This window comes from Dreissena polymorpha, chromosome 15, assembly GCF_020536995.1.
Source record: "Dreissena polymorpha isolate Duluth1 chromosome 15, UMN_Dpol_1.0, whole genome shotgun sequence".
Lineage (NCBI taxonomy): Eukaryota > Metazoa > Mollusca > Bivalvia > Myida > Dreissenidae > Dreissena > Dreissena polymorpha.
In genome coordinates this window covers 23,468,135-23,495,378 of record NC_068369.1, presented here as the reverse complement: position 1 = coordinate 23,495,378, position 27,244 = coordinate 23,468,135, and the positions used below count along the sequence as shown (strand labels likewise).

Sequence of the window (27,244 nt, the reverse complement as noted above, 5' to 3'; positions counted from 1 at the left end):
TATCATGATAAGAAACTGATACAATAATAAAGCGTAACGGTGGTATTATTTGGTGTGTTTCTGTTGTTTTCGTTGTATTTCGTGATAGGCTGCTTTTATAAAGTATATACTGCAAACTGCGACCTAACAGAAAGAAACGCCGAGAGTTTAAGGCGATTGTGAATTAATCCAAAGTTCAGTGTTTAGAGCTCGAGTGGGGGTAAACCTGTTTTATTGTATTCTATTCATTCTTTAAAGTCTATTATTGTTTTATTATTGAGTTATTCCGATTTTTGCATATATACACTTAAAGCATTTAATGCGACCTTTTTAAAAAGCAAACATCTGTTATAACATCTATTTATGTTCTTTCAAGATAGACATCTTTAAAGGGGCCTTTCACAGATTTTGGCATATTTTGAAGTGTGTCATTAAATGCTTTATATTGATAAATGTAAACATTGGATCTTAAAAGCCCCAGTAAAAAATCAAGAATAAAATTAAAACAAGGAAAAAAAGTAGCCGGTACCAGGGCTTGAACTAGTGAACTCCGGAGTCCTGGAGTTAGTCTGAAGTAAAAAAACCTTAGCCCTCTCGGCTATTCCGCCGAGTATACACATAATAAGTATTTTATACCTTATATAAGCAATCTTCGTAATTTCGTAAATTTAAACGACAACAACAGAACTCTCCAAATTATTCAATCGTTTCGCGTCGCAACGCTTTATAATTTTTAGGTTTTCAAATCGTCAAAAGATACATATAATGGCTATATTGGACTATGGTAAATGTTCAGTAATACTGTTTCCTCACAAAAATCATAACTCAATCGAAAATTTGCGAATCTGAAACGACTTTTTTTCAATTTTGTAAATTTACCAAACCGTGAAAAGATCCCTTTAAAATACCAATGTCAAGTGTGATTTTACGAAGAACTCATTCCTTCTCTTTATATCAATTTGTAAACCGTTTTTAAAAGAATCCGATAACGGCGCATTTTAAACCATTGAAGCCTAGTGGACTCTCCCATCCTTCTAAATCGGATCAATTTATTTCCAAAATAAGGAATGTCTAGTATATTTATTTCTATATTTATAATATTTCTAACAGAAATTCCTTAAAGCAAACAGCGCAGACCCTGATGAGACGTCTCATCTGGGTCTACGCTGTTTGCAAAGGCCTTTTTTCTAGACGCTAGGCATAAATGGGATTAAACTTGTAAAAGGATACATTAAGGCTGCTTTTTCTGCGCATACAATAGCAACATATGAGTTATACCTTTTTAGATCGCTGAAAGAGAGGTTACTCCATGAAATTCACAACAACTGTGATATTACAGTGATTCCCCTTCCTCGTTATCCAGGATTTTATTAAATCCGCAGTTTTGAAGGTTGCCGTTGGAAAACCCCAAATAGCCATTTGCGTTCACAGCATGTTAAGTTTTATAGATTAAATGATGTAATAACGGAATTAATTTTGTATATTAGAATATTAATGTGATAAATTATTAGCTTAAATATAGAACACATAATTAAATATAAGTTGTTGTTTAAGCGTTTATATAACACTTGTTAACTAAATCGAAAATCGAAAGTAGGAAATAGCACAGGTAATTACAGATACCGTTGAAAAAACCACAAAAAGCCACTTGGCAACACGGAATGTAAGTTTATGATAAAATGCTGTAGTAACGGCATTTATTGTGTACATTAAAATACGTTATTGCTTAAGTGTAGGATTTAATGTCGAATACAGAATGAAATTTAAAAGTTGGTCTTTTAGCGTCTGTATAACACATTTAAACGAAATGTGAAATCGAAAGTAGGAAATAACACAGGTAATTTCAGAGGTTGCCTGTGAATTTAGTATTTATTAATATAACATTTGTGTTATGTAAATGATATTAACGTTTTGTTGGAATACTTTAATTGTCCCCTACCGGTTTCACCGGAGGGGACTTGCGGTTTGCGCTTTGTGCGTCTGTCTGTGAGTCTGTCACACTTTTCTTGATCCTGCGATAACTTTAAAAGTTCTTCATATTTTGAAACATGAAACATGGATAGATGACAATATGGACATTATGCACGTCATTTCATTTTGTTCCTACGATAAAAATTCTGGTTGCTATGGCAACAAATAGACTAGAAATACTGCTGAAAATGGTGGATCCTGCATACTTTTCTGGATCCTGCGATAACTGTAAAATGTCTTCATATTTTTCATGAAACTTGAAACATGGATAGATGGCAATATGTACATTATGCACGTCATTTCATTTTCTTCCTACGTCACAAATTTTGGTTGCCATGGCAACACATAAAAAAGTCTGACAATGGTGGAGCCAGTAGGGGACATATATTGCTTGGCAATATTCTTGTTTATCATATTTTCATTATGTCCTCTTTATTGTAAAAATGTAGAAATGAAACAACATTTAGCAGCAATCCAAATTCGTAATATGTAAATATGATAATGGTGAAATGTGCAATTATTCATTACGTTTGTAGTACGTGCTTTTTGTTGTTAAATTTTATAATAAAATATATCATTGAGGACATTATAGCTAGTGGTAGCGAGTGCAGACATTACCTTTTTTTTACGTAAATATTGTTAAGTTTATTGTATACTTTGCATAAAAAATAGTTTTAATTTTTTGATTGTTGTTTACTGATGACTAATAAACATGAAATCGAAGAACCGTCGGTACAGTTAATTTATGGACAAGCATATTTCGGACAGAATAGTTGAATGGTCCAAGGGTAATTAAATTGCAAAATCATTGAAACTTGAAACGCGACGGCGTTATAAAAAAGCCAGCATTTAACATCGGAATGTCCGATTGAAACTTTCGAATTGAATTTCTATTGTGTGCATTTGCGTATTATCTAGGGCATTATGTATGTTTTATTATTGAAAAAAAAGAAAGAAATAGAACAAACAAGTGTGTGTGTGTGTAAGTTTTAAAAAATGCTTCAAAATGTCGCATACACTTTGAAAAAGATGTGGACTATATGTAAATAATACGGAATATACTAGGGTAATGTGACTTTAGATTTATTTCCAAATTGATATTTTTAAGCATTTGCAAGCTTAAACAATAATGTGCACAAAAACCCGTAAGGTAACATCCAGATTACATATGCATGTGTTTAAAATATATGCTATCTATAATTTTTGATACAATAACTGTGTCAAGTGTTTAACGTACACGTTTTTATCTTACAAACGAAGATTTAACAGAATAAACCCACATTCCCTGAGAAGGATTGCACGTTTAATACCAACATATTTTCTGAAGAAATAACAAGAAGTAAGACATATTAACAAATGAAACGAACATTATAAATGTCATCTCTTATGGAACAGTTATTAATCCTATCGTAAAGGGCTAAGTTTCGTGACTGCATAAATGCATAAATATCGGCGACTGTGAACATAAACAAACTATGATGTTTAGTAAAAAATACACTTGTTTTATGTGGTCACACACACACTGATATTTATTTACTGAATCCTTTGAAACGACATTACAATGTGCATATGTTGCGAAAATGTGCCTTTTTATTTTTTCAGAAATCCGTTCTAAGTATCAAAATGAGGGTCGAAACTGCAATTCTGCCATGTGCGAGTATGCTTAACTAAAAAGTGCGTTAAATACTGCAAAATTACCAAATAAGCCGTTCAAAAACTACCATGCAATAAATCGGACCATGACAGACCGGAATGTATTTCTAGTTGTCTTCCGCACACCACGTGGTCGGTTGTCTGAAACTCGCGGTTCATCTGAAGGTCCAGTCATAACCGAGTTACCAGATGATTACGAGGTGGACAACGTTAAAGCTGTTAAAGGCGTAAATGACTCTTCAAACGATTCTAATGATAACATTGATACTTATACTGACGTCGCAGCTAACGCTCTGGTCAATGATGATAATGCTTTGAATACGAATGCACGTGCAAAACCTGTAGAAAACAAGCAATCAGGATGTGCTTATACTAATTTGGGGGCTTTCGAAGAAACTGCTGAAAAAACGAACGATCAATGTACGCCTAAACATGAAGATGGACATACGCATTTCACCTTAGGATTTCAGTTTACAACCAAAGATTTGCCGTCTAATCATCCTTCCAATTTCATAAGAAGTAACGACCGAGATTTCAAACACGTCTTCACTAATGAACCAACGAAGCACGATACAAAAGAACTCGAAATCGAATCACCCACAGGCCATGAAAGCGATTTAAACGACAGCTCTAAACCACGTGTGTCCGCCAACAGGAATGGTACCCATCTTTCAACTGTATCCGCTTATCATCCAGACTACACGCATAAGCCCGATGCTTCCCAAGATGTGGCAGAAGCGAAGAAACAGAATTCATGGAATGCTACATTTAGTGACAACGATCACAAAAATCTTTCAGATCGTTCACAAACGGAGCCTTTTGTCTTTTTTGGTGCAGGTAAACCAGTTACAGCTAATGACGCCCACCGCATAGAGGCTGTTACGTCAAAGAACGGGCATTCCAACCAACGCGAAAATGACGAACATATAGCCAATTGTCCAAAGTGCTTTAAACAGAAATACTGTCAACATAAAGAAATTAAAGAAATGCGGTGTTGTCAAGGTTGTTGTAAGTTAAGTATCCAATGCACAAGTTGTAAGAAAAAGTTTTCAGAAGAAGAGCTCTTAATTTTAACAGGTATGTCTATTGTTTTGTATCGTTAAGGTTATTACTATTTGTTTAAATAGATTATTTGCATGTTAATATGTATATGAATATGTTACAATCTTCTTTGATTAATACTGGTTTTAGTTGTCATATTAAAGCACACTTTGTTTTTTTAAATAAGTTTATTCGCTCAGTTAAACAAATTATGTATTATTTCCGTCATAAAGTACTGTGTATCGCTGTTTTAAATTTCCATGTACATGTAGTATGTCCGATCCCGAAACTTAAGATTAATTCTAAGTTAAATGTCGGTTCATTTGTTAATTTACTTTTATCTGATACTCTTTGCTTTGAGGTAAAATGTGCTGTCCGCACCGGCTTATCAGGGACGACACTTTTCGCTGTTATGATATTTTTCGTTTCAAGACAGTCTCTTCTTAGCAAAAATTCCAGTTTAGGCGGAAAGTGTCGTCCTCACAGGCAAATCTGGGACACTCTACGCACATGCATTAAACCCCTTTTTCACGGAGCACGGCTCAAATGTATGATATTTGTCATTTTTGCTTATTAATGTTGATTGTGATGCTAAGAGGTGTTTTTTTCGGTTACACTTAAATGTGTGAATTACTCAAGGTAAAATGTCAGGTACGTAGCTTTGAATGGCAGTTCAAAGACGGTGACCCGGTTCTATACATGTTTATGTGTTGATTGCGTATTTGTTTTTGCGTCTATTGCTTTATTGCTGAGTCTCGCTGTTTAGTGACAGGTCCATTGCTATTAATTACCAGCAATGCAATATCAACAGGCTTATATCCTTTTGGATAAGCGGAAGTTTGACTTCATTTATATGTTCGAAAGCATCAATTTTGAACAAACAAAATGTTTACAATAGCAGCGATATGTATGTGGAATATTTATTTACGTGAACAATGAAAAGAAAAATAGTATCTGAATGCTATATATTATGCTTATAGCATGTAACCAACACTTCACACACTTATATTTCAGAGAAGCGTTCTGCAAAACTAAACAAAAATACAATCCCAAGGAAATCCAAACGTTCGTTTGTAGAATCCAAGGAGGCGCCGAATAAACCATCTACAAAAGGTATTTATTTACTTTCGTTGGCACGTGGTTTGCCCATCTGAATGTGGGTACACCGTTTTATGCAAGATTTTTTGTCAGTTTTCGCTTTATGAATGTTCTATAAAAAAAATACCACGTGAATTTTTTTAATGGAATCAATATAGGCCACATGCTATATACATATATTTAATAATTTAAAATGGAAATGCCTGAACTGGCGAACTATAGTTTAACTTTGACAATAACATGTTGGTTCATGTCATACCATCAAACAATTCGCAATCCAAAGTAGTTTGTTATTTAATAAAGTCCTTAAGTAATTGAAACAAAATACATTATACAGTAAGTGATTTTATTTTTGACGTTTTCAAATGTCAGACTCTTTATCATGTAAATTTTCGAAAAATCAAAGACAATTAACACCACTCACAAAGTAGTTTGCTATAAATCTAAATGTGCAAAAAAACTCCTATATATATATATATATATATATATATATATATATATATATATATATATATATATATATATATATATATATATATATATATATATATATATATATATTGCTATAGGAGTTTTTTGCACATTTAGATTTATATATATATAAATTATAACTATTATGGCACATATCAATGTTTGGAACATTATACCGAAATGGACTAAATAACTTAAAGATAACTGAATAAATAATTGATATAAATTACCTGTAGATGAAAAACGTAGTAATAAGATTAAGTTTCCAGGGATAACTTTGTTTTACAGAGAAATATCCTTCCACTAACAGTTTAGACCCGCAGTGTTTGTTCGATGATCTGGTTGCGTCTGTCGGCCTGAATGTGAGGAACGTCAGCGCGGACGGCAACTGCATGTTCACCGCTGTTGTGGATCAACTGCGTATCCATGGAAACTTCACATACACGCCCCGTATGCTACGTGCCGCTGTTGTTGGGTTCTTGCGACAGAATCCTCAATTGGTATGTTCTTGTATTTTTGCTTTTTATTCAGTGGACAGCAGTCGATGTCTGGCGTCAGTTTCTTGTGCTGTTCGTCGTGTGGCGTCAAATACTACGTCATAACGACTTAAGAGGCCACAGTTTGAGCTCTATCTTGATGAAATTTGTCCGAATATTTATGTTGCTAAAATCTAGGTCGAGTTCGGATCTGGGTTAAGTATTATCAAAAAACGAGGAAGCATGATCAGATGTTCAAACATGTCGTTGATAATATCTAAGGCAAGTTTCAATCTTGGTCAATCGGGAGATAGAAAAAAACTAGGTTACCAGGTTAAATCTTTAAAAACCTTATGAACACAATAAAAAACGTATTAACAATAGGTTTACTGAACGATTATATAATACCAGTTTGTTTAACGAAAATAAGGTACAGTGTGCTACAATAGTGTAAACCCGGTCTGCGTTATATAGCACGTCATGCTATAATAGTTTTATAACGTCAAATAGGAAAAGTGTGAACAATGGAGGTAACAAAGGCAGAAGATACACTATTGTTAACATATTTCAAGCAAAATACGCAAATAGAAATGTTTCATTCTAGCGTACATGTGTTGTTTTGTTCTTGTATGTTTTAATAAAAGACGTATGCTTGCAATTTCGTTGACACGAAAAGCTTGGTTTTTGGTGATTAGAAGCATCATAACATGGACAACTTGTTTGATTTAAGGACAACGACACACATCTACAGGAGTTCGTCGAAGAGCCTTGGGAGAAGTACTTGGACAATATGAGTCAGGACGGACACTGGGGAGACCACGTCGTAATACGGTATAATAAGTTCTTCATTTCTGATTTTTTTTTCGAAGACATATTTTTTTGTTATGGTTACATAAATAAATTATATTTAAATCTGGATCTGACAACAACTTATACGTTTTTGCGGGTATTGAAACACGTGTAGACAGAGCCATATGGTGGATAAGCAGGTTACTAAAGGAATTGTTTTCGTCAGATTAAGTTGTTGTTGCTATGATTATTTAAACACTAATTTCAGCATCTGCCATAACTACTTATTAATTTTTAGTTAATCAATCTTATGGAGATCCTGTTCTTATTCTAAAATAAAGTAAACTGGCAGATGACTGTCGTGTTATCTGTGACAAAGCTCTTTTTTAATTTGCGCTGAGCTTTTTCGGCGCATCTTTCAACTGAATAATCCCATATCTCCATATTGCTTTCCATTTACCGTTTCTATGCGGTGACATCAGCTTTCATCATGTTTATGTTTGATTCTGTTTTAAATGGTATGCCTTGTATTGCAAGTTTAAATAAAAAAACATATTAACTGAAACATCAAAACCAGATATAAATTCCTTTCGCAATGTGTCTCTCATAATTACATGTATAATGTTCATTAGTGAAATGGAAAATGCAATATACAATTATTACATAAGCAAACACTGCATTTCAGCGGTCTTGCAAATCTCTTGAACACCAAAATACGAATTTATCGAGAGTTGTACGACGGTCTCAATACAACAGATACTTTACCTGACAACGTGAAAGAACGGAGTTCCAGACTTGAAAAAGATATCACAAAACATGAACCAATTGAGACAGATGAGGCTACCAGAGTAATTAATCTTGGTCACCTATTTGAAATGCACTATGTAAGCCTTCGACCGCAGACATGGAAGGAGCAATTATTAAAAGGTACATACGTATACGACTTTTCACGGGCAAGATACAGTAAGAATATTACTGCTCAGCACCCGTCTGCTTTTTGGTTTTTTTCCGGCCGCCCATCTTGCCTGTAAACATATGACTGTAGATAACTGATGAAACTTAATAGCAGATTTATTTTTATGAAATGAATTTATACAAATTTCATTTTTAAAAACAAGAATTATCATCATCTAATTAAAAAAAACATTTATTTAATTGTGAACAAATTGGAATCGCAGAATGTGAATGTAGGAGTATATTTTTTAGATAAGTATACACAATTTATTAAACAAGTGCTTTAAAAATTCCGGTTTTGGATTTCTATTCACCACACACGGATTTTTTGTCTGTCTAGTTTTAGAAAACGAATGCGAGGGGCGTGATTCGACATATCCAGCTGGTAAGTTTCTGTATTTTACTTGAACAATATTTGTTCATACAATATTAACCTGTTTGTTTTTGCAATTTAATTCTGTAATATTTCTCTAGTGTTCATGAACCACCGCTGCTTTTTGAATTATCCTTAGCCATCTTTAGTTGGCTTACATACAGTCTTCGAATACCAAAGTAAAGTTTTACGGTAGCAAACAAAAATTAATCAGCGCTTCTTTTATCAGTAGCGATAAACAGACTCTTTTTATCATCATTCATTTATTTTTTGCATAATCAATAAAAACACAAATGGGACGCATTTTAGTGTTTTATTTTGCAGGTAGCGCAAATGTATTTGAAGTTCCAACTGTACACATGTCTTTCGCCTTAAAATATTTTGCACGGCAGAAGTTGACTTTACCGTCATTGGATATGTCTACATTGCGCATAGAGGGACAGATGCACGATTGCAATGTGGTTCATAATGAGCACCATGATGTTCTTTATGAGTATACATCCGTAACACAAAGATTATCCGACATGTACAATAGCGTGGCGTTATTAAGTCCAAATGACACATTCGTAATAAGTAAGTCTGCGCCCATCCCAACTGAGTATAGATACTACTTACAGCCTGTAATAAATACAAACACCACGGTTTTGCTACAACCAACCGAACCCACAGTTTGGAAAAGATGCCTCAATGATGAGAATTTTCTACGAATAATGTTCCCGTCTAGAACTCCCGATGATCGACTACTGACCTGCATGGCATTCTTTTGCGAAATGCCAGAACACATGTCATCTCAGTGGATGACACGAAAAAGGCCACACAGTTGGCAGAAGTGTCATATGGCTCAGCCGATCCGACAGCAAACTTAGATGCAAAGGAAGCGATCGTGTGGGACATGGAGTTCCTAATGCAGGACGTTAATGATGTCATAAAAGAGCAACACACGAGGCCAGTGAATGATCTACATATGCCTGTTCTACAAAAGATTATCAATCTGATGACTCTGAGGAAACGCTCAGGGTCGGGTCAAACGAGACAAAATCGAAGAGAGAATGCGGCAGCGTTGTTGAAAAATTTCATAAGCATTATGAGTTCCATGAGTCAGGGAGGCACTGAATTGCCCATGTATTCCGAATAAAAAGGGTTGCTGTCAACATTGTACTTGCAACTTCAGTAAAAGATTTCATCGGAGTTTTCTTGCCCGAAAGGCGAAAGCTCTGAGATTGCTTAACCAAGCAATCTGAAAGTTTGTCCTAAATGTTTGCTGTTTATAACGAACTTATAAATATTGATACGTTTTCATAACAGTTTAAGGAAAATGTATTTCCATGTGATATACATGCTCGTATGCAAATCGTTATGGAATATTATCAACATGTGTTGCATAAATTGTAAAATTAGTCTCGATGATTATGGTTTAAGACACATACTGATAAACATTAAGCATATAATATATGTCGATACTTATTTATTGCAGTCATCCAATGAGCGGTTAAAATAAGTTATGTCTTAATTAATCCAGTTGTTTGTTGGTCATATGTACATCATAAATGCATCCAGTTTTGTATCGCACATTTAAATATACCGATATGAATAATGAAGCAGTTGATTTTCTATTTTGTCTATCGCATTCCAATCAATCCTCGTGTTTTTATCGATATCTTTAATGCGATTATTTTACAAACAACTTTGGAAATTGTTTAATTTTGTTTTTAAATGTTCTTTAGACTCATTTAGTCTGATTGAAACTCTATTTTTCAACCTGCTCCTGTTGAAAATCAACATTACAGCTGCAGTTCAATAAAATGTTTTAACGCTTTAGATTATAACTTAACAATTTAAAATACAAAAAGCGAATTCACAATTTTTGACATACAATATTTTCTTAATTAAGATCGCTTATTTTGTATATGAAAATGTGCGAAGCGTCAATAGTAAATCTGCATTTTCATACGTGTATATTCCGGTTATACGTTATAAAAGTTATGTACGGTTGTTTTAAAACACAATCTTGCTGTTAGAGTTTCATTTATGAACTGTTCGACGCCTTATTCTTTGCAATCAATGGTTGCGTTTATCTATTGCTTCAGTTAAAACACAGCGTTCCCTTTAAAGTTTCAATGATGTTATATCATAAATCAATTATTTTAGTTGCCTAAATAAAGTCTGTATGATACCAATTTAAGTTTGTTTAATTAATTGTTTTGTTTATTGTTATTTCTGTCACAATCGACGCGTTTACAGGCGTTTTTTGAGAAACTAGCACATATTTATCTCTCATGTCGCATTCTTTTCGTTTATGATTTAAACCAAACGTATTAATGCCCTGTTTAAGGGATTGATTAATTAAACATGGATTGTCCTATGATTAGAGAATTTTTACACATTGTATGAATTTCAAAAATACATTGCCAGTAAGTGTTAAGGTGAATAATTATTAAGAAAAGAAAGATGCAAAAAATGCAGTATTATGAACCGCTGTGCGATGGCGTAGATCATCGTCGAAACACACATCATTTACTCCATAACAATAGATAATACGAAAGAAATATCATTAAAAAATCAACCAGTTTTTTTTTAATAAAACATAGTTTTAAATAAAGTCATGCAAAAAAGCTCTTCAGGTCAGTTATAAAACAAATAAAATAAAAAATAAATATGTGAGGATTTTCCAAGAAACATTTTACTAAAGATTTTAAAATTCAGCCATCGCTTAATGACTATAAATTGATTTGTTTAGCTTTTTTAGGCAAAATTCATTATTAAACAAATCAACATTATTTGGAAAAAATCGGAAAAGGTCGCCCTATGAATGTGTAGGTCATATTATTTCGAACTCCATGACATAAACTTGTTAAATGTGTTAAATACAACTTATAAAGAATACTTCTCCGCTAATGATTGCCAAGTTTTAACGAATCAAGCTAATTTGATCAGCCAAGGAAAATGTGTTATACATTATTTTGAAATCCATTAGGCGGTTCGGACAATACAGTTAATATATAGCCAATAAAGGACAATTGCGATGCCGTTACATGTTTAACTCCATCCCACCAGACGGCCATGTTTTCGGTAATCAAGGTCACAATATACCAAAAGATTTCCTTAACAAATTCAATGTAAAACCGACAACTTCAACGAAAATTAAAGTCAAACTTTTGCGCGTAGACACCCCCATACCCATACCTTTTCTTAAAGAGCAAGCCAAGCCGAATGGATTTACACAATAACAAAGATAGGTCATCCAGTATGTAAGAAAGAACTCGACGCGAATCAACGGTCACTGTTTTAAGGCCACCTTTTTACCGGCTGATCTCCAGTTGATGAGGGTTTCCCGCCATCTGTCAAAATCTCATGTAGTCTCCAATCTATAAGCAAAACACTGAATTTGTAGTATACAACAATGTTTTCCCTACCACATGCACACAGAAATGTTCAAAAATAAAGTCATGGCAAGTGCCTATACAGAGATTTGTGTCTTCAAATAAATGACGTTCCATTCTTTAGAGGGTATAGCATTGAATACAAAAATGATTTAGTATATTGTAACCTAAAGGAGAAATATCTTCTGATTAAAATGTGTTTTTATTGCATATTATTATCTGCCTATTCATATTGCACCAATATATTAAGTTTGGCTGGATTATCTGTCCATTCGGCCATTTTATATCATATTTTTACACGCTGATGTTTTCCGTCCGAAGAAGGCGATTTTAGGCCTGTAATAGCTTAAATGTCCCTTTAAGATTTAAAGCTGTTGTGTTCAATATCTGCAACAATATACCAAAACAAACCAAATGGATGGACACGTGGGGCTTATGCGGGGTGGGAAAAGAATGAATTTGTTAGATATTGTCACTCTAAGCAATTTTGATTATGTCTCTTTAGTGTTGTTTTTTTTTTTTAAATCACCCCAAAAATGTCAATTTCAAAGCAAAAAAAATCCAATTTCATCCAAAACAACAAACAAATTAGTAAAAATGGGAGATAATAGATACTTTAAAGTGCAGAAATCAATGAGCTTCAATAACCTGTTGTTGCGCAACAATAAAAGTGTGAAATCTTGAAAGCGCCTTGTCGCTCGGAGCCCCTTTATTTACCAGCAGCCAATGATATATTCTAGCATATAATGTCGTGGGTGCCTTTAAACTGCAGCAGACGGTCAATATGCACTGCCAGCTCTCATTTAGAGGTTCAAGAGAATACAAAATTTCATATTTTGGGCACAAAATAAGTACTTTTGACTATTTTTATGGTGGCAATCAGGTCAAAATGGAGGTTCATAACCGAGCGAAAGAAAAAAATGCTCATGTTGGGTGTAAAGACTGGAAGGAAAGGTTAAAATGAACAAGATACATATATGTAGGCAAGCATTATAAGCTTAGCAATGAGGTTCCATGTACTAACAGGGGCAGAAAGGGAGCTCAGATCAATGTAGGCTTCCTGAAAGGGGTTTCTAGTACTTCTCGGGACACAGCTTCACGCAGAATTCTCAACACAACAAATATCATCGATCCATGTCACCTTTTTTGCAAAGACACGCGAATAAGGTCAATACTTCCCTTACACTGAATGAGAGAAGCATGTACCAAATAAAAAACAAAACTGGTTGCTGAAAGTGCCACATTTTGGCAAAAAGATCCCTCTAAGGTAATTACATGATGAAGGGGACACTTGCTACAACAATCCTATGTTTAAGTCAGACGCGACATCCTTTCAAGCCAGAACATTAACAGTAAGCATATTGTGAGAAAACAATACCAAACACAAGCTAATTGTAGGGTTACAAGTAGCAAATCAACTCAGCTGTACTGCATACATGCTTAGGAACGAGGATAAACCTGTTAAGTGCCAACTTCCGCTGCCAGCAAAGCACGAGCTTTACATGTCGGGACGCGGAACTATAGATTCAAACTGCACGGAGAATTGCACAACGGCAAGGGTTTGAGTGAAGACAAACCTGATTATGGCAGTATTTCACACCTTAAGCATCATTTATATGCTTATTTGCTTGTGTACATGATAATAATTTAGTATTATTACCTGTTTGCCATCAATAACCCTTATGCAGTGGCCCTCGGCTTAGTCGCAGACATTCCTCTACCTGAAAAAGTCAAAATACCCAATAGAAATAGATATGAAATGAAAAAACACACATGCATTTATGTATTTTAAGTGAATTTCTATGAATAATATGAAGTGATAAAGCTTGTTATATTCATTATTGTACTAAACATGAATGCTGGCTCAGCTAAGCATCTGCTGCACTGTCCAAACTGTAAAATTGTCCGCCATTCCATGTCGGTGAAATGGGGCTCTGTTTGAATGTTAATGCTTAACGCACAAGCTATTGTTGCGTTACTGTATCACGGAGACCCAGGCGTTGAATTCTGACTTCATGTAGCACATTAATGCTAGACGGTCAACCAATATGCCTTTGAATTTAAGTTGGAAAGCAATATAGCACTTATTCGGCTATATAAGGGTGGGGGATCAACTTGAAAAACAACTATTCCAGGTCAAATCATCTGAATTCATGCATTTAATGCACTTATAATCTTCTCTTTTGCTAAGAAATGACCAAAATTCAGCTTTCCCAGTCATATTTTGCACTTGCAGATGATTTGTCATTTTTACCTAAATTTAGTTTAGGTCACAATATACCAAAAGATTTCCTTAACAAATTCAATGTAAAACCGACAACTTCAACGAAAAATAAAGTCAAACTTTTGCGCGTAGACACCCCCATACCCATACCTTTTCTTAAAGAGCATGCCAAGCCGAATGGATTTACACAATAAAAAAGATAGGTCATCCAGTATGTAAGAAAGAACTCGACGCGAATCAACGGTCACTGTTTTAAGGCCACCTTTTTACCGGCTGATCTCCAGTTGATGAGGGTTTCCCGCCATCTGTCAAAATCTCATGTAGTCTCCAATCTATAAGCAAAACACTGAATTTGTAGTATACAACAATGTTTTCCCTACCACATGCACACATACATGTTCAAAAATAAAGTCATGGCAAGTGCCCATACAGAGAATTGTGTCTCCAAATAAATGACGTTCCATTCTTTAGAGGGTATAGCATTAAACACAAAAATGATTTAGTATATTGTAACCTCAAACCCCGTTGCAATTCTGATGCGTGGTATTTAGTTGGTCGCATTAGCGGCCGACTAAATTTACAGAGCATGTTTTGCAAATCAGTATGTGCTTAGGTAACTTAGGTACGCTAAGGACTGTAATTCACTTTGCTAGGAACGATTACCGCTGCCTGTCTGCACTGCAGACGACGAATGTTTAGGAGCGTCTGCTATACTACTGCAGTGGGTGTATTTACAAGCTTGTAAGTCGACATTGGCCAGTCTAGTGTTTATCATTGAAATATGTACATATTGGCTGCTTTCAGGTAAAACGGGGCTTAATGCATGTCAAATAAGATTAGCCTGTGCACACTGAATAGCCTGTGCAATTCGCACAAGCTAATCAAGGACGGCAACAGCGAACAACTTCATTTCACTCATCGCTTTGATAAGTTGTGAGCGTTAGCTAACGACTAAATTTACAGAGCACGTTTTGCAAATCAGTATGTGCTTAGACGCCTTAGCTACGCTAAGACCCGTAACTCACTATGCTAGGAACGATTACCGCTGCCTGTCTGCACTGCAGACGACGCGTCTGCATCTACTACTGCAGTGAGTGTATTTACCAGCTTGTAAGACGACATTGGCCAGTATAGTGTTCATCATTGAAATCTGTACATATTGGCTGCTTTCAGGGAAAACTGGGCTTAATGCATGTCAAATAAGATTAGCCTGTGCACACTGATCAGCCTGTGAAACGCGTTTAATACTCTATAGCTTTATTGAGTATTGTGTTAGATATCAGTTTGCAAATGTTTATGCCAACGTTTTATGACGGTTTTAATCACATGTATAGAATAAAACATTAAGTGTGTAAAGAACATGTTAAATACGTGGGTTTCTAATCGGGAGTGGTTTTAATTTCCTCCTGATACTTATTTTTTTATTTTCGATTTACTAGCTTGAAGCTGCTGGTGGCTAACCATATATACAAGTAAGTAAAATGTTTTAAACTTTATAGCTTTAATGGATTTTGTTTTAGATTATAGTTTGCAAATGGTTCTTTAACGTTTAATGAGAATTAAATTGATAAGTATTGAGTAAAACATTAAAAAAAAACTGTAAATGAAAATTTGTCATCCGTGGTTGTCAAATCGAAAGTGGTTTATTATCAATTCAATTATGAAACAAATTTGGTTGTAGTAAGCACAATACCTAAAATAATTATTTAAGTAAATGTGTTTTTGAAGGTATTTTGAAGGCATTCAAAGTGAAAAGAACTCTTTATCGTAATACTCAAATCGAAAGTACGTTTGTTATAACGAATTCGTTTTTCATGGCAGTTTGCCAATTTCAAGTAGAGAAAGCCCCCTTAGCAGTTTCCGTTATTATACATTATACTTTTTGATGTGTGACGAATTTATGTGCAATTGTAGGCACTTTAACATATGTATAGTTTTATCGATGCGTTTTTGTTCAATATAACACTGACAACCTCGCTAACAAATTACCGACGTTCACTTTAAATCAAATTTTCCAACAAATCTTATATTTGTATACCCATGTTTAAAATAGATTAGAATTCAAAAATAATTCAACATGTGGTAAAAAGAAGATTTTTTATTCAATGGTCAAAAGTAGATCGTTTATTCTATATATATTTAACCGATACATACAGATCGCAAAGATTTGTATACCCATTATTCTGGTTTATTTAAACTTGAACAACTGAAGACGAGCTTTCTTTGTATTTATACGAACATATGTAACAGAGAATAGAAAACTTGTTTACAGAAATTGACTAATATAAAGTGAAGCCGTATATGGATGTTATTGCAACAGTGCATCAGAACAACCATTCTGTGCAATGGACGAAGTGAACAAACAATGGGGTAAACACAAATCCTTTTTTTAAATCTTAACAAAAGACATATTCTCAATATGATTATGTTATGACATTTAAAGAGCATATAATAAGTTCATTTTAGTTTAAATGTTTATTCTTGTTAGAGGAATATGATGTGGTGCCACTTTATTTGATGCTGTGTGGTAAAGAAGCAGAAAATATCAGTGAATGACAGCTCAATAATTTCACGCAAGCCCGAGTAACTTGATTGGGTTGGATAATTTAACTCTGGTAAAGTGGCAAGTTTCGGGGGAGTAATGTCCTTACTCGTTTATATCAACATGTAAAAATAACATCGTGCAATTTAACAATTTAAAATGTTAAATAATGCAAAACAAATAAAATCACATTATGTAATTAAGCTACAACAATACAGAAACTTAGGTACTTTTAATGATTGTTAGAAACAATACGAATATATGACACCCAAAACGGTGAAAACAATAGTAAATATCCAGTTCGTTTTCAGAGGCGCCGGTTGCACGAATCAACAAAAACTTTGCGACAAGACGAAAAACCGAAGCAGCAAACAGGCTGCGGGAAACAAACCACTGTGGTAAATATAGACATTACTTTCAGACAAGCCGTTTCGCGAAAACAACCGCTCATTGCAAAGTTTACCACATCTTCCTTTTTTTTCTTTAATAATGGTCGTGCTATAATAATGAAGCTTCTTAGAATGCACATTAAAGGGGCCTTTTCACAGATTTTGGAATTTTTTTAACTTATTCAATTAATGCTTTATATTGATAAATGTTAACATTGGATCGTTAAAGCTCCAGTAAAAAATCATTACAAAAGAAAAGAACATTGCCTGAAGCAGGTTTCGAACCAGTGACCCCTGACTCCTCCGAAGTACCTGAATAAAAACGCTCTACCTACTGAGCATTCCGCCGAGTACACATTCGTGCAGTATTTTATACCTAGATAACAATCTCGATATCAACAAAATTTAACGACACAACACGAACTCTCCATTATTCAATCGTTTCGCTTGACACGTTTTAATTTTTAAGGTTTTAATCATCGTCAAAGATGCATATAAGGCTACTATAGACGCATGGTAATGTACATATACTGTTTCTCCCTCTACTACAAAGTACTATCTATAACTACCTACTGAATACTACTAATCTGAAACTACTTTTTCTACAATTGTACTTATACCAAAGCTATTACGACTACTACTTAATATACTCATAACTACTACTACTACTACTACTACTACTACTACTACTACTACTACTACTACTACTACTACTACTACTACTACTACTACTACTACTACTACTACTACTACTACTAACTACTACTACTACTACTACTACTACTACTACTACTACTACTACTACTACTACTACTACTACTACTACTACTACTACTACTACTACTACTACTACTACTACTACTACTACTACTACTACTACTACTACTACTACTACTACTACTACTACTACTACTACTACTACTACTACTACTACTACTACTACTACTACTACTACTACTACTACTACTACTACTACTACTACTACTACTACTACTACTACTACTACTACTACTACTACTACTACTACTACCTCTACTTCTACTACTACTACTACTACTACTACTACTACTACTACTACTACTACTACTACTACTACTACTACTACTACTACTACTACTACTACTACTACTACTACTACTACTACTACTACTACTACTACTACTACTACTACTACTACTACTACTATCATTAAACGTTATTGTTGATGTTGTTGTTGTTGGTTGATGTTTTTTGTTCTTTATTGGTGTTATTGCATTGTATTGTATTGTTGGCATTAGTGAGTGCGATAGTCGTAACGATTTTTATTGAACATTTGATATTCGTTTTATTATGACTAAAACGTGTAAATAAATAATAATACACATGCACTCACGAAAACAATCTGTTTAGTACATTCCGAGGCTCAATGCGACGTAAACGATTTAGGCAACCCAGAAAACAAGATATTGAAAAAGACCCGTGAAGAAAACAAAACACATTCGTTTGATGCAATGTTTTCCCTCCTTGGATTCACTATGAGGAATGTCAGCTCGGATGGTAACTGTTTGTTCTCAGCGATGGTGGACCAGTTGAGGATTCGAGGAGTGTACGAGTATACACCACGTTCACTGCGCACAGCTGCAGTGAATTATCTTAGGCAGAATCCACAACTGGTGAGTTTTCTTTTCGTCTGGCCCGATCTGTTTGGATTGACGCGCGAAAGGTGGTACTTGGTCGTAAAATAGGTGGATAGGACATCATATGTAACTATATTTCTTGGGAGTAGAAAGCCGGGAATGGTGAAATGTGTTCATTTTGTTCTTGCCATGTTAAGGCATTTTATTTTGGAAAATAAACCTCATAGTTATAAGTAAACAATATTTAGATAGGTTTTAAATTGGTGTGAAATACTAAATGTTTGATTTGTAAATTGATCCAAACGTTTAATAAAATAGTAAATTAATTCCAGAGAGAGGTTTTAATGGTGAGATTTTCATACAGATGGATTTTTTGCTTAAAAGTGACTATTTGTCATATTTTATCAAAATATGTGCGGATATTTCAGGATGACAACACAGACATTAGGAACTTCATCGAAGGAGATTTAGAAGACTACTTTCAGAAGATGAATAAAGACGGAGAATGGGGGGACCACATTGTGATTCAGTATAACAGTCCATACTTAAATGCTGATAGTTTGATATCGATTCTTTTACAATACAGCGCATCGGAATTTAAGAATTCACTGTTGCTAAAATTATCGCTTTTGTTATTGCTAATGGAAATGTGATTGAAATATTTGCAGTTGTTGCGATATGGAAGGCTTTAACAATAAAAATTAATTGAAAGTTAAGTTAATGTTGTTTTTTAGTAACTCTGATTTGTGTTTGTTATTCAGTGGCTTGGCATGTTTCTTGAAGACCCCTGTCACAATCTACGGTTGCGATGAAAAGGGGATGATTAGACCGCAACCGCATATTATTGCAGGCAAACATACACAAAATTCTACATTGTACTTGGGCCATATTTACGGTGCTCATTACATTAGCCTCCGACCTCAGACTTGGAAGGAAGATCTTCTTAAAGGTAAGTTGATTTAAAAATATGTTCGTTAAAAGATTTGAAAAAACATTCACCTTTTTGGCTTTTTTTTCATAATGAGATGTGTATATATCCAATTATACAAATAATGGTGGAAAATGAGTTCATTATTTAGTTTAAAACTTTTTATTTAAGCTTGATTGCATAGAAAGCCTAAGGCTTATTTTAAAAGTTCTCGAGTCCATATCCTGGGCCTAGAACCAGTACTTGGTGTCTATTGGGAAGATCTAAAGAACGCTCCTACAGTTGGGATCAAACCCGTGACCTCCCGGTCGCTAGGCGGACACCAGGTCCACTACGCCAGGCGACCTTTTTTTTAAAGTTCATATTTGGACGAATAGCAAATATATTGCTGGTAAATAAATACCTACAGGTGTACTCTTTGAGCAAATAAGCGATGTTATATGTAAAGAAAAATTGTCAAACATCTTACGTTATAAACAATATCGTGTGGTTTGTAGAAATGTTTAAGAATATTTGGAATAATAATCTTTACAAAATGCCATACATTTTTTTCTAATATTGATGCATATAGTTTTAGGAGGGCGTTCTGACTCGTGTGTTATTTCTGGACGCAATTCAGACCCAGGTGTCGCAGGTTCGTGCAGCCAAGCAGTTATAAATATGTTTAAACGTGCATTTACATTTTCATTGTTATTGTATACTCATATAAAGTGCGTTCAAAGAAATCATTTAATGGAAACTTACATGAATTTATTGTCATGTGTACTAAACGTTCATATACTGATGCACGATACTGCTGGAATAAGCTATATTTTTGTATTTTCTTTTATCTAAAATAGGAATAGGTGGCGATGTCCCAGACATGTATTTGTCCTTCGCAATGATGTATTGCCTAAAACAGCAGATTATTCAGCCTCTTGTTCAACAACAAATTCATAGAATAACGAATCTCTACCGGTTATGTAATCTTTCTACAGACCACTCTGATGCTCTTTGTGTCGGGATTCTAGGATCCAATCAGGAAACATGTTCTTTTAAAGAGGATATGTTTTTTATCCCACTTGATACAGTTGTGGTTGATGATTTCACATCTAGTGAAGTGCACAAGAGGAATCAACTAAAAGCCGTTAGACAAGCGACTGGTAATACCATAAACCTTGTACCTGAAAAGCCTGAAAATTGGATGAGATGTTTTAACCAAGAACACTTTCTGCATCATTTACAAATGCCGTCTGACATGATGGAGTCTCCTCGATGGATTGCATTCCAAACAAAAATGCCAAGTACCGAACGATGGCTCAAAAGAAGCCGCCGGTACGGTTGGCCACATAACAGGGCAATATATGATTTATTAACTGGGGATGGATTTTTCGTGGTCCCTGAGCCCAAATGTTCTAAATATGCCTGGAAATACGATTTTAGATTGGCAGAAGATATTCTCTTTGCGAAGGCGTTTTCAGATTATCAGAAAGATAGTTTCAAGATTACGAAAATCCTTTTGGACGAAACAGAAGTCAGTCAGTACTTACCGTACGTTTGTCTAAAGCACGCGTTCTATTATCAATGTCAAGAAACACCGGCTAATGTTTGGAAGTCAGATCCTATGCTCTGTCTACGGTCATTGATTGGTCGATTCATATCCAACATAAATGATGCATATTTCCCCAACTTTTTTGATAGCACGTTGAATTTGATGCCAAATAAGCTCACATCTGATGAACGAAGTCTAGTTAACCAACGACTGCTTATTGTACAAAAGCACACATTTGTCTGTCTATGTAATGCGTTCAGTACTCCAGCAACGGACTTTGAAGATAGATGGTCGAGAGCATTTGCCGCCATGTTCCATCGACTGGTAGAAAGCATGCAATCGAGCGATACTGAAAGAGTTCTCGAAGAATGCTTTATACCAACAGCTGTAGCCGGCATACAAGAGCTTGTGGAACGTGAAAGGTTTTCACTAGCATACGAACGATGCACTGAAGCTGCAGAGGAATTGAATCATGTTTGCAGGGCTGAGTTGGCTGTCAATTACATAGTTAGCCTGGTAGTTGTCCCTGCTTCTTGTAATGTGCGACATTGGTTGTTTGCATTCTACGTGGCCTTTGTCACGGGACACTATTGGTTCGATGAAGTAAATAAGGATTTAGACTCAGTTTTACTTGTTGATGTCTTTGGAGAAGAGCCTAACGGAATGTTATTAGATACATTTGGAAAAGAAGTAAGCATCCCGACACATTTTATTGAGCCAGAACGTATCTGTCAAACAACCTTTGCTTTGGCAAAGGTTCTGGAGCAATGTGACATTGATGAAGCTGTCATAGCCAAAGTAGAATTAGAAGCCCTGGATTACGTGATCATTCAGCTAGCAAAGCGCACATCAAATGTATGTGTCTCAGATATTACTATTGCTGATAAAGTCAGAGAACTTTGTGCGGAGGTGAGAAAACGAACAAATAGAAAAATGATGGAACTAGCTATCATCCGAAAGGATATAAGCAAATTACAGGAGGATATCAATAGAATTAATCTGATTTGCTCCAAACTGCGAGAAATGAATATGCAATAAAACAAAAACAAAACATGTATGTTAAGGACGTACACTGGCAATTATGTCAGTGTCAAAATATTGCCAACCTTTCTTCATTATTATCAGCATTAATTTTGTTATTAAGCTTGGACAAGAATGTTACTAGAGTGTTATTGTTCATATAATGCGATTGGTATATAACTGTTTTCCAATATAATCTTTAAAAAATGCATAAACTTTAACAGAAGAGTTAAAATAAAAGGATATTTACTATCTCATCAAATTATATATACTCAGTTGCAATTAACAAGTATGTTTCATTATTATGTAACCAAACTTCCATACCAGCCATAATTTTTGTGTTAGTATAAATATTGTTTATTGTAAATAAATAATAATATCTTCCGAACAAGTTTTGACATTGCTGTTTTGTTTCTTATTTTCATAATAGTCGGACATGGCTTACATTTTTTTTATTTGTTTTATATTTCACTTAGTTTGAATGAATACTACATTTATCATGTGTTTTAATAGTTTTTCTTTATATTTGATTTAATTCTGTTATATTTGTTATATTTGCCAGTCCTGTTTTGTCTTTTATTTAAAATGTACCCTTTAATCTGTATTTACTTGTATAATTTTGACTGTTTGAAGTCTAGTTATAAATATCTTGTCTATATCGTTAAATGTTTTTCCGAGTCAAAAGTATCACAATATTGCATAAGTATGAACTTGTCATGATGCCATGAGCTCTCGTTCTATTTGATTTCATTCTGTTTTATTTGTTATTATTTGCCAGTCTTTTTTGTCTCCTTTTTTTGTTTATTGAACATGTACCCTTTTTCCTGTATTCACTTGTATAATTTTGACTGATTGCAATTTCAGTTATGAATAGCTAGTCTTTATCGTTAAATGTTTTTTCTAGTCAAAAGTATCCCAGTATTGCATTAGTATGAACATGTCAATATGATCCCATGAGACAGGGACCTATACATTGCTGTTTTGTTTGTATAGGTCCTTGCATGAGCTCTCGTTGTAAAATGTGCTCAAGATTATATTGGAATTAACAATGCAATAACATATACTATTTTAACAAGTAAGAAAGCAATAATCAAGTTAGAAATGTTTTTATACAAATAACCATCTATTCTTCATTGTTAATTTTAAGTTTTTTCTTGGTCGAAAGTTTTACAATGTATAATGTATGCATCATATGTTGAAAATTGAAATAATCTTAGTAAAAGTTTTAGTTGTTGATATATGCGTTAGTTTTTTTATTTGTTTATTTAAAAATATCTGTTTTAGAAATATCGGCATAATGTCGGTTGCACATCTTCAATGGATATATATATAGTCTATATCGGGTCGATATATAGCCGTGTTGCACATCCGATGTCGAACCAATATAAAACTCGATATCGGCCCGACATTGGAAATGATATCGGGCCGACAAAGAACCGATATGAAATGTTTGCTGGGAAGTGTTATCATTATGATATCATGATAACGCCGTAAAGGGGGGCGGACAGTTTTGCTTATACGGCTAAAGTGAAACCTTGTCTAAAAGTCACATTTATAGTCCAATCTTCATGAAACTTGGTCCAAATATTTGTACCAATGATACCTTGGCTGAGTTCGAAAATGGTTACGGTTTGTTGAAAAACATGGCCGCCAGGGTAGCTGCAGTTTTCATATGTCTATATTAAAACCATGTTAACACTCTAGTTGTTGTGCGGATGTCGGTGCACAATGATGATGATGATGATGATGATGATGATGATGATGATGATGATGATGATGATGATGATGATGATGATGATGATGATGATGATGATGATGATGATGATGATGATGATGATGATGATGATGATGATGATGATGATGATCATGATGATGATGATCATGATGATGATGAAGATGATGATAATGTTGATAATGATGATGATGATGATGAAGATGATGATGATAATGATGATGATGATGATGATGATATTGATGATGATGATGATGATGGAGGTGATGATGATGATGATGATGATGATGATGATGATGATGATGATGATGATGATGATGATGATGATGATGATGATGATGATGATGATGATGATGATGATGGATTCAGAAACATTAACCACAACCCAAATATCTAATTATAATTATTGCATTACTCAAATTAATTATTGCCATTACTTCAGATTGTTATCTATATTTTTGCAGAAATTCAACATAGTGGAAAAATCAATAAAACAACAAGAAGTGTTACATATGGATCTTATTTGACCTTTCATTCACTTATCCTAATCTCCATAAAACTCATTTATACCTGTACTAGCAATGTTGCCAGGTGGTGATTGTGTAACACTCATGGCAATTGACCCCAATTAATTAAATGGGCACTTTCGTCAAAGACCTTTGTCTTGATGTCAGATGGAAACCATTTATAAGATAGATTACAACTTGAAATGTTTACCCCTTCAATTTTCAGTTAGTCAGTAGTTTTTGTGTGATTATGAAAAATTTATGATTTTAGCAGGTTTTATTGTTGTTTCAATTGGAAATATCATTGCAAGGTGAGTCCGAAAATTGGTCCAGTTGTTTAAAAACACTTTGTCAAAAAATGTGAACAAGTTGGTAGTAAAAAAACAACTTATCACATATCTTAAGAAGCACAAACAACTGTTCGGTTAAAAGGAAAGTTGTTTTGCAGTTGTTTTTGCAAAAATAATGTATTTATGCTACAGATTTTTTGTGCATTTAAATTACAAATAGTTTGACAGTCGTTTTAAAATAATACATTTTCCAATGTCTTGTGTGTGTTTAATTCTATATTTGCACACGTTTGTAACTATAAGAAAGATCAAGTGATGTTTTGTACTAAAAAGAAGATCAATATTAATTTTCTAGTAGCTGTACATATTCCCATACTCATTTACTTCTTTTTAACTTAATTTGATATATGATAACAATTCAACATATTGTATTTAATTATGCAAAAACTATTTTATGAACACACAATCTATTGAGCAAATACAGTTGTTTTTGGTATGTAAAAGTGTTAATTCTTGCTAAACAGGTTGTAAACAGTCATCCCCTATAAGATGCTGAGATGCTTATCTCATGATCTCAAAGCGCACGTCAATTTGTGGAAAAATGTACTTTTATTTTCTTTTGCTGATGCTCATTATTTAATTACTGTCCTCATATTACTTTTATCCAAAACACAGCTTTGTCGCAACGGGTAACAAATGTCTATTTTAAAAAACTTAAACACACACACACAAAACTACTTATAACGCATATATGTATATATCTGTCAAAACAGCAAACCTTTTCTTTTCATAAAACAACCTTTGTATAACGTTAATACTACTCAGGTGAGCGAACCCTCTTGTTAAAACATGCTCATAATACCACAAAATTAATATTATACATATGTGTGTGCCCAAATTAAGCGGAATAGCCCCTACGTACATAGCTGTTGACATTGACAGTCATGAAAGACGTATTTTTTTTTCAATTTAATTATTATCTATACCATATTGCAGATATATATCAGTTCATAATTAGATGATAAACAGTATTTGTTTAAAAATTAGCATCAACTTTCTGAATGATTTTGATGTCTCTATGGAAACATGCAAACGATCGCCATATTGGATTAGAAAACAAACATGGACGACGGTGTTTAACAAAACTTTTTTTTTCATTTTCTCCCAATTAATCGCGTAAAAAACAAAAATGGCAACTCAAACACAAACTCTTTGAAAAGCTCCTTTTCAGCTGTCAGGACACACGATTATCTCTACGGTAAGGCTTGCAGTCAAAACGGCCCCAGGTCAAAACGTCCCCTAGTCAAAACGACCCCAAAATTGGTCAAAACGTCCCCATAATTGGTCAAAACGGTCCCACTTTGGTCAAAACGACCCAAAATCAGTCTTTAAGTTGGTCAAACCGGCCTATTTCAGATACAGGGCCGGGACGCTGTCGACGAGTGGGTTACTCAAGCGGTGTAGAACTTTCTACAAGACAGTGGTCACCAAGAGACCAGAAGACATTCCAGTGAATTAGGATGATGTTTAAACATAGCCGGTACTGATCGATAAAAAATAGGATATAATGTGTTATGATATGTTATTTATTTATCTCATTTTTGTTCTTTCTTGTTAATTATTATGTTTGATTATGTAACATGTATATCGTCTAATGTTATCAAATAAATACAATATTGTACAGAGTTCTTTGTTGCACATTGGGGCCGTTTTGACCAACTTAAAAACTGACTTTGGGGCCGTTTTGACCAAAGTGGGGCCGTTTTGACTAGGGGACGTTTTGACTTGGGGCCGTTTTGACTAGCTACCCTTATAATAGGGTTTACGGAGGTTTCGTCACACTACACTTTCGTCACACTGAATTTACTGTAGAAAACGGGTAGAAGGTTTGTCACAATGATAATAGGCCTATATAGGTGTGAATAATACCGGGAAACTTTAGCATCTTTGATTTTTCTTCCATGTTAAAACAACATAGTTTTTTGTATTTGTTCTGTTCTATTAATGAATTAAATACATGTAAGTAAATTGAAATATTAAAAATATTATTATACACATGCAATTACATTACATAACACAAGGTTGATTATTATTCCCAAAAATCCATTAATTCAAATACAACACAATATTACACAATACATTAAAATACAACTTTTCTCAGTAAACGGTAGAATAATAAAGAATCTACTCATCAATTTACATTTCACAACACAATGTTACCTCAGAGGTTATTTGGTATTACATCAAACAATCCATTTAAAATGCAAACAATATTACACAA

General features: G+C 34.2%; 2 protein-coding genes across 7 annotated transcripts in view; both read left to right on the top strand.

Moving 5' to 3' along the window:
- The first annotated feature begins 1,384 nt into the window (after positions 1-1,384).
- LOC127860069 (uncharacterized) lies at positions 1,385-10,982 on the top strand. The gene is made up of 8 exons (XM_052397860.1): positions 1,385-1,642; positions 3,553-4,680; positions 5,659-5,757; positions 6,502-6,713; positions 7,420-7,520; positions 8,164-8,405; positions 8,773-8,817; positions 9,130-10,982. The coding sequence occupies exons 2-8, from the start codon at positions 3,690-3,692 to the stop codon at positions 9,669-9,671; spliced, it is 2,232 nt and encodes a 743-aa protein (XP_052253820.1). The 5' UTR covers positions 1,385-1,642; positions 3,553-3,689; the 3' UTR covers positions 9,672-10,982.
- A 4,681-nt stretch (positions 10,983-15,663) lies between these two features.
- Positions 15,664-27,244, top strand: part of LOC127860066 (uncharacterized) — a 40,853-nt gene continuing 29,272 nt past the window's right edge. The window contains exons 1-8 of one of the 6 annotated variants that reach the window (XM_052397835.1): positions 15,679-15,881; positions 16,682-16,779; positions 17,263-17,349; positions 18,730-18,992; positions 19,385-19,485; positions 19,718-19,905; positions 20,456-20,518; positions 20,724-23,671. In XM_052397835.1, coding sequence (XP_052253795.1) covers positions 16,755-16,779; positions 17,263-17,349; positions 18,730-18,992; positions 19,385-19,485; positions 19,718-19,905; positions 20,456-20,518; positions 20,724-22,453 — 2,457 coding nt within the window. In that variant the 5' untranslated portion in view covers positions 15,679-15,881; positions 16,682-16,754 and the 3' untranslated portion in view covers positions 22,454-23,671. Of the gene's footprint in view, positions 15,882-16,681; positions 16,780-17,262; positions 17,350-18,729; positions 18,993-19,384; positions 19,486-19,717; positions 19,906-20,455; positions 20,519-20,723; positions 23,672-26,379; positions 26,515-27,244 lie in introns of those variants that run through there. The other 5 variants (XM_052397836.1, XM_052397837.1, XM_052397834.1 and 2 more) reach the window with 5 other exon arrangements.